The sequence below is a fragment of the Myotis daubentonii genome, chromosome 3 (genome assembly GCF_963259705.1).
Source record: "Myotis daubentonii chromosome 3, mMyoDau2.1, whole genome shotgun sequence".
NCBI lineage: Eukaryota > Metazoa > Chordata > Mammalia > Chiroptera > Vespertilionidae > Myotis > Myotis daubentonii.
The window spans coordinates 60,076,788-60,085,786 of record NC_081842.1 but is presented as its reverse complement, the minus strand read 5'-3'; the positions used below and the strand labels follow the sequence as shown (position 1 = coordinate 60,085,786).

The following is an 8,999-nucleotide window of genomic DNA, read 5'->3' as shown; positions in this document are numbered from 1 at the left end:
ACACACACACAAAGGGATGTGGCAACAATAGCTGTCACAGCCCTAACCGGTTTGGCTCAATGGATAGAGCGTCAGCCTGCGGACTCAAGGATCCCGGGTTCAATTCCGGTCAAGGGCATGTACCTTGGTTGTAGGCACATACCCAGTGGGGAGTGTGCAGGAGGCAGCTGATTGATGTTTCTCTCTCATCGATGTTTCTAACTCTCTATCCCTCTCCCTTCCTCTCTCTGAGAAGTCATAAAATATATTTTAAAAAAAAGAAAACCAATAGCTGTCACAGTCTCTTTGGTAGGCATTTTTCTTGGGTAAGTGCAATGATAGGGTCAAATATGTCTGTCTCTTACTGGAGAAGTGTGAAGTAGGACTTAATATAAGTACTTCGGTGATAAACTTGAATGCCACTATTGGAATTACTGACAAATGTTTTCTGTTGCTCTGTCTTGAATTCCCAGTTGGGGAAGCTGCAGCAGGAAAAGCATCCCGCAGCCTTGCCCAGCACATTCCTGGCCCGGGCAGCATAGAAGGGATGAAAGGCGCTGCAGGCGGGGTGATGGGAGAGCTGACCAGAGCAAGGATCGCACTGGACGAGAGGGGGCAGAGGCTAGGAGAGCTGGAGGAGAAAACTGCAGGCATGATGACCAGTGCGGAAGCATTTTCCAAACACGCACATGAGGTAACTAAATAAATGTAGGCATCTTCACACAGTAATAACTTGAACTATGTAGGTCCAGCACAGAAAGCTTAAGTAGAGATGCCACTCATTGTAAGTCATCCTGGATCCCACTACAGTCCCTCCAGTGCTTGGGAGAAAAATCCTTTTTAAAAATGCTGTAATACATTGACACTCCATTATCATGGGGATAACCTAGAAGAAAATCGCCCATTAGTTCTGATATGCTGTAGATTGTGCATCTGGTGCTAACGTGGAGCTCAGGGAGAGTCCAGGCTCCACACACGCCTTTTTGTCTCAATCACTGAAAATTATTTCTTGTCAGCCGAGTATTTATAGCTTGGTTTGTTTTCCTTAAAAACAAAACAAAACAAAACAAAAAAAACCTTTGTCATTAATTTACAAAGTAAAGAAAGTTTTATAAGTTTTAAGTTTAATGAGATATTCATGATTAACTCAATATAAGCTTGCTTAACACTTTTTAAGATTTTTTTTAACATCTCATGGTGACTATTTTTTCTTTGCAGTTAATGCTGAAATATAAGGATAAGAAATGGTACCAATTCTAAACTTCTAAAGAAGCTGTGACTGCTTTGAGAAACCATTATTCAGGGAAACCAAATTTAATTCCCAGCATCACTATTCAACTGCTAGAAGCCAGTTTCTTCTACAAAATGTCCATTACAGTCCATCTGAAGTTGTCATAAGAGAGACTTATCAGAGACACTGTACAACCGAAAGGCTGGAACCCTGGCTAGAATCCCAAGGTATAGCTGCATTTGCCGTTTCCCACGTGGAATGGAGCTATCGTCTTGGCATGTCATTTGCTAAGGATTTACATTTAGGAACTACGGGGAGTCCTCCTGATTTGAAAAAATCCTGTACAAACAAAAGCATTAATGCGCTTAATGAAAAAAATCTTTGCATGATAAATTAACATCTTAAGAGGAAAAGAAAAAAAGCATGTTGTGACAGAAGAAAAAAAGATTAATGGTAAACTATTTTTATAAATTGGGCCACATCCGGCAATTTTAAAAATCTGCATTAGAAGTTATCAGTGCATTTCTAGTACATTTACCATACAACTGAAAAGGAAGAGAAAACAAAACCAAAGTTTTCTTCCCATCTACAACTTCCATTAGACTAAAACATTACTGAATCCTGGTGGCAAGCGTCTGATTAACATTCCTCTCGCTCCATAATATGATCACTCACAGTTCTTGGTCATAATCAAGTATTGCCAATACAGTAAATTATTGCTAACAGAATTATTTCCATTTCTATCACTTTCAGAACAAGTTGCTATTTTTAGTCACAAATTATGCAGGGTTTGGGACACCACAAAGCATTTTTCAGCTGGTTTTGCTCTGCAGGGGAGCTGACTGGTAGGTTTGGGAAACTAGACTGACTCTAGGAACAATGCAGTTAGCTTTGAGGACTGATTTCACACACTCTGGTTTCGGTTTCTAAAGTGGTATATTCTTAATGCTCCATTTGTATCCTTGTCTGCCAATTACACAGTATATTACTGTTCTTACCCAGGGGTGTGGGGGGGTCTTCAATCCAAAGGTGCTCTTGCAGCCGGACACTCACAGACCAAACTGGTCATTCTCTTCAGCATGATTCAGTAAAACCTCAGTTAATGTTTTGGGAAAGGAATTCTGATTTATTACATTTCTGATTAATAAGGGCTTTCATTAGAAAATAATTTTGGTTCAATACTTATTATTGAAAATCTTTATAAAATATAGTGGTGTTTTTGCTACCTTAGTCACCATTATGCACAACAGAAACACATAGAGAGTTTAATGATACAAAACCAATAATTCTGTCATTCATTAGACTAAATAATATAGAGGGTTATTGTCAATATATACCAAATACCTATCCCTTATTTAAAAATGTCTTCAACATGAAATAAAGACTATCCTTCACATGACAAAAGGCATCTATCATAACTCAACAGATGACAACTGGAGGGAAGACAAAATGAGCACACCTGCTGTCATTATTTAACCTGAGTCTGGAAGTCAAAAGTCCCAGAAGTGAGTAAATGCAGATTCTAAAAAAAAAAAATTAATGAGTTTGGCTTATTTAATTTTGATTAATCAAGATCTTATGAGATATACATTTGTGTTTTAAGAATTCTGCATTTTCCTGAAGTCAGGTTCTTTTAAGAGCCAAAAATAGTATTTCTTGGGTTTTTAAAAAAAAATTTTTTTAAATCTTTAGTGCATTTGAACTGGCACTTCCTTTTAATGTTCTTAGTCATTTTGAGAAAAGCCAAGATGATTGAAAGAGTCAGCTAATGTATGGCAGGATAGCGCTTCTCAGACTCCTTGAATTTGCCCGATGTCTCATAAAAGCCTCTCCACGAAGCTCTCCAGATTCCTGTGAACAGTTAGGGTAACAAAACCTGACTTCAAAATGCAACACGATACATAAAGTTATATAGTAAAAATGTTAAAGAAACTTGAGACCAGGATTTGGGAAACATTGGTAGTCAAGTTGCAGTGTACTATTTATACCATCTCGTTCAGGGACCCAGTTTTCTGAACAGATACTTTATCATTTCTATATTTTTTAAAAAAAACTTAAAAAACTACAATATTAGTTTATTTACGAACAATGAAATTCAGTCCAAAGTGGCATTAAGTACAATATCTCTGAAGTCCCCACTAAGATCTGTTTTAACTTGGTCTAGTTCAGGTGTCTCAGCCGTGGCACTGTTCACTAACTCTTCGTTGTGGGGACTGTAGGATGTTCAGCAGCAGCCCTGGTCTCTGCCCACCAGATGCCAGTAGCAACCCCTGAGTAATAACAATCAAAAATGTCTCCAGCCATTGCCAAAATTGCTCCCAACTGAGAGCCACTGTTCTATACAAGGACAGGTTAAGTGTGAATATGTAATATATGTCTAGTATAAAATTAAACATCATAAGTGCACAGTGTCTTAAGATAAATTATTTTACCCAGAATTACATGTGTGGTTCATATGCAATAAAATCCTATTTTGGAGAAAGCTTATATGAATCAGTAAAAAATAACAGTTACAGAATATTTTAAAGCCTACAGAGAAAATACCAAAAAAGAACAGCATAGCATTTCACAGTAGAAGTGCTTAAAACTCTGGCTTTAATGAATAGATTAAAAGTCTATAATTAGCACAATTGGAAGTAAACAGGTGCTTCTGAGATGCTTGAAAAGAACAGGTTCTTTTTAAATTAATCTTTCAATATTATTTTTATAAACCCTCACATAATGTAAGGGTAACTTTATCCCACAAACTCCTGATTAGTGGAATACAAATTAATGAGGTTTTACTGTATCAAAATAATTTTTATAATGCAAAGAGATAGCAATAACAAGAATCTAATGTGGATGTGATTTTCTCTTTGAACATTTCTGTTGCACTCACCTTAGCACACGTGTGTGCATGTGCTCATGCGCACGCACACATACACACACACACACACAGCGTCAGCATCAGCATCATTATCTTTGGCAGATGAGTACTATTGATCCATGTAATTATATCTCTCATAACTGTGTAAATGTCTTGCCTTTGTCTTAGAACATAAGAAAAATATTCCTGATAACTTGGACAATGATAGAGAAAATGACTCTGAGCCTTAGTTGTCATCAAAATTATATTCTATCTGCGAAGGTGGCATTGGGAAATAAGGCTTGCAAACCACAGCCTCTCCAAGTTGCCCTCCTGTCCCTCTGACTCCTTTCTTGTTATCCCAGGAGAAAATGGGCCTTTGCACTCCATTCATCATTGGGAACCTAGACGTGTTTGTTTTTCTGGTTCTAATAAGCAATAATTCTTATCATGAAATAATCCATTTATCCTGGAGTTTGGAGGGAAGGATGACTGATTTATCTTTTGTTTTAATCTTCCACAAAAGCAGTACTACCTATTTTGCTTCCTACACGTCTCTGAGACCCAGATTTAGTGCCCCATTCACCATCAGGGTCGTTGTCTGACTAACTTTGGAAGGACAGTGGCAGAACTGAATGAGATGTTTTCCGGTAATTCAGTCACAGACATTTTCAAATCTTTTCTGTAGCCTTTGAATGATGCTCAAGCTAATAAATCAGCATCCAGGCCTCTAGTCCTCAAAGATCTTAAGGGGTTGATTAGAAGGGAACAAGTTTACTGCTGGGGTCCTTTGATGTGACCCATGTGACTAAAGGTACCATCTATCTGCTATCTGCATAAAGGAGGACCTTGACTTTGAAAAAGGAAAACATATATATATGAAGAGAATTAAGATTAGCTCTTTGAGATACTTGGTTATAAAATTTTTGGCAGAAGAAAAAGGAAGAGGGTCTAGAAAAGTAAACTAAAAATGTTCTCCTTGGTTTGGGATCACTGGGACAACCAGGAGCAAACCTGTGTGGTTACAGCTGCCTCTGTGGGAAGACAAGGTAACTTGACCACTTGTGCTCAGAAAGGGCAATGCCGGAGTGGTCAGACATTCCTGTCTTGCTCTTTGCATCCGGAGAGGAACATGAGGGCCTTCACAGCTCCCTCACCTCTGTCCTTTATAGCCTCCGCCTCATTTTTGACTAGGTACTATGTCACATTCACACTGGCCCACATGCCAGCAGTACTTGCCAGTAAGCTGTGTATTTGGATGCCACCATCCCTGGGAGCTTGGATGTCACATAACAGGTTTAGTGTATATATTTGCAGACAACATAACCCTGAAAAGATGAAAGGCAGAATAGGTAAGGTCTGACTTGGGAAAAGAAGAGGAAGTGCCAATTGGGGTGGAGTGGGGAGGGACATGGAAGCCAGAGTGTAGGGAGTGATTCTTAACCTTGGCTGGACATAAGAATCACCTAAGGAGCTTTTAAAATTCCCAATTATATTGAAATCTCTCAATATAACCAAACATCAGTGTTTGTTAAAGCCCCCAGGTGGTTTCAGCGTCCAGCCAAGGTTGACCACCACTGCTTCATGGCCACCTAAGGAAGACACTTTTGTCTACCTGGGTTGGTTTCCAAGCCCCACTTCCAAGGGGCCAGGGAAGGCAAGATGTAGAAGATACGGTATTAGCTGGATTGATATTCATTTTGTGTCACAACCCAAAACAAATGTTTTGTGCAAATTTCTGACCAGCCAGAGCCCCATTAACTCTTAGCTCTTGTGATTTTCTCCTATGCGACTTGGCCAGTAATTATTCCCATTCAAACATCCAGGTTTTGATTATCTTATACCTATGACATCACAAAACATCAGAATATGAGAAAATCAACAGCATGTAAAGCTATGTGGAAAACTAATTCTCAATAGTTTCATAGTGGAAATGCTCAAAACAATCTTACTAAATCAGGTCCAAATTTATTACTCATTCATCGCTTGGAGGAGATATGGGTACCAGGTACCTGTACTGCTATAGGTATACTTTACTGGACTTGGGCTTAGCAAGAAGGGAGAACAACTCTTCCTTTTTTTGTTAGCTCCGAGGGTCACTTGGATCCCTTTTCTTAGTAACTGGACATGCATTTCAAGGGAGAAGAAGGCCTATAACTCACTATCTGGCCTCCAATGCCCTGAAAGAGTGCTTTCACCTCCAAAAAGGGAGAGTCCGCCTACCCACGGCAATAATACTCAGTGAGAAAACTCACGAGACTTCTCTCCTCTCACACTGCTCCCCTGAGTACTGGCCCACCCTTCTCAGCTGCAAAGTCAGAAAATAAACTAGGTGATGGTTATGGACAAGTGTACACAGGATCAAAATCTCTAATAAACTATAATTTTTAGTACTTAATTATGTGATGTTTTATTCTAGGAAATAAGAAACAGATGATATCATTGATGTATCTTTCTTTCATCTTCAGAATTTTTGCATCTTTTCAGAAAATGACAAAATACTATTTTTCTGTTTCACTCAGCAATTGTGACTATACTTAAAATTCTTGTAGTCTGTAGAGATATCAATAAAATTGTATATGTTTGTACATAGATGCTCTCTTATGTCATGATGTGATGAACTACTAATGACTTTTGCCAAGACTAAATATGGACAGCGGTAAGACCCCATTTGCAACACCGTGAACCATAGTTTACAAGTATAATTACTTTTAAAAGGCAGGGAGGTGGGTGGGGGAGCAATGTGCATCATATATATTTGAACTAAAAAACAACAACAAAGGAATAAAACAAAATACAAATTCCCTAAACTCCAAAAGGGTAGAAGCCATTTAAATTATCATCAAATTGGGAGATATGTAACTTTTTATTGGAAGATTTTGCAGATAATTTTTGAGGATGTTTTCTGTTTTCACCTTTGGTGAACTCCAAGTTAAACCTTAGCTTGGTGGGAGTGCAGGGAATAAACTGAGGCTGAATGAAATGCACTTAGGCATTCACACCTCACTCCCTCACTTCCTTTAAAGCGCACTTTAAAAATAAGCTATTGTGAGTTTATACCACCACCTAGTGGTTATAATGAACATTCATTAACCCAGCACCTCCAAAAGTCCCCTAGAGAGTGCCCACTCCTGCTCCTCTGGCTTTCATCTGCACAGTCAATGCCTCTTCAGGTACTTTCTTTATACTGCTGCCTACACTGTGGCATTAGCCAGCCCATTATATTCCTCCAAAAGCTGTCTAACTATTTCAGGAAAATTTTCCCATCACCACAATTTCCCTTCTACTTTTTGTCCCATATTAAAAAGAAGAAAACAAAAACAAGAAACTAACCCTAGGCTAAAAAAATGCTTTTTGATTAAAAGTACAAATATAAAGACAGACACAATAAAATCCAAATGCCCAAGTTTCCCTTCAATAACTTTCTTAAAGGATCCATTTACCACACTCACGCTCCACATATCTGCGTTCAGTAGTTGGGACGGGCCCTGTGGTCCTCGCTTGCTAACTCAGCCTCACCCAGGCAGGGGCTCCCTTGGGGTTCTCTCTCAGGCCCTGGACCCTGAGTCAAACTGCTCAGCATCTTGATGTCATCACTTTTTCATGAGAATTTTTTCTTTTAATATGTCATTTTTATAATCTTTTATCTTTGACTTTTGAACTTTGTGTTAAAGGCCTTTCCATCTACACAATAATAAACATTTTCTTACATCTTCTTCACTTGCATAGATTTATTTTTTATATCAGTCTTTTAATACATCTGGAATTTTGGTCTAGGGATCTAGCTTGACCTTTTGACAAAAGGATATCACTACACCTCTATTTTTGAATGACTCACCTTTTCACCACTCATTTGAAAGGACATTTTTACATAGACATACATATGTCTGTTTCCTAAATTCTCAAGTAATCCCTTTGTCTATTTCTGTGTCCTTATCAAACTGTTAATTATATCTTTACAATATGTCCTAATATGTGATAGATATCTTTGATCTTTTTCAAGTTTGATAGGTATTGATTTTTTTCTCTCTAGGTGCATTTTAGGATATTATTGATCTTTTTAAAAATCCCTGTTGAAACTTTGATTGAAATTATAGTAAATTTATAGGTTAATAATGATTTTTTTTTCTGGCATCACTTCCTTTAGGATATCTTAATCCTTTTTTCACAACCATTTTCCTTTATGTTGATAATTTTGCCTTCACAAAGTTTTTCAAGTTGCATGTCTAGAGTATTTCAAATGTCATCAGCATCAATATTTCCACAGACTGCTATTTCTTCTAAAACTCTATGTTCGATTTGAATTTCACTTATAGAGGCACCATTTTCCACTTCTCTGATGTACTTGCATCTTATTTAGCCAATTTTTTTCTTTTGCTTACCCATTTTTTGTAAATGCCACAGATTTGACACTGGGAGACATGAGTCAATACTGCTGCATGCTCTATTGCCTGTGTGCAAAGTGAATGAGGAGTGTGCGGTGACTAATCATGGATAGACTTTGAAAGAAGTGAGGTAACTGGTAATTGATCATGATGCATGTACTAGTTTTCTACTAATGCAAACAAATTACTACAAACTTACTGGCTTAAAACGGTAATAACTGAGATGGTCACTAAGATGGCAAAATAGGTCATTCCTAACTTCACTCCCTGTCACAAGAAGAACTAACAACCTGCTCATGCACAGGACACCACTGAAAAAAATCCCAGAAGACAGGGTTGCGGCTGAAGGGTAAGAGGGGCAGCTACCCGCTAACCGCACTGCGGCTTCCCCAGGCCGGCACCGCCCCACACTGAGCGGTCTCTCCTGAGCCTGAGGTTCCTCCAGGAGGACGAGAGCGCCCAGGGTGGACATTGAGCATGTGGGTCCCTTCTTGGGAGAACCACCACGGTCTTGCATCACTACAGTCTGTGGGATCTGCACATGGGAACCTGCCCGGCT

The 8,999-nt window shown here is 38.6% G+C and overlaps 1 protein-coding gene across 5 annotated transcripts in view; it reads left to right on the top strand.

Annotated features, from left to right (window-relative positions):
• STXBP5L (syntaxin binding protein 5L) overlaps nt 1-6,643 on the top strand; it is a 232,336-nt gene extending 225,693 nt beyond the window's left edge. For all 5 annotated transcript variants that reach the window (XM_059687723.1, XM_059687722.1, XM_059687719.1 and 2 more), the window contains 2 exons: nt 453-673; nt 1,198-6,643. In XM_059687723.1, coding sequence (XP_059543706.1) covers nt 453-673; nt 1,198-1,239 — 263 coding nt within the window. In that variant the 3' untranslated portion in view covers nt 1,240-6,643. The remainder of the gene's footprint in view (nt 1-452; nt 674-1,197) is intronic.
• Nucleotides 6,644-8,999: the final 2,356 nt, after the last annotated feature.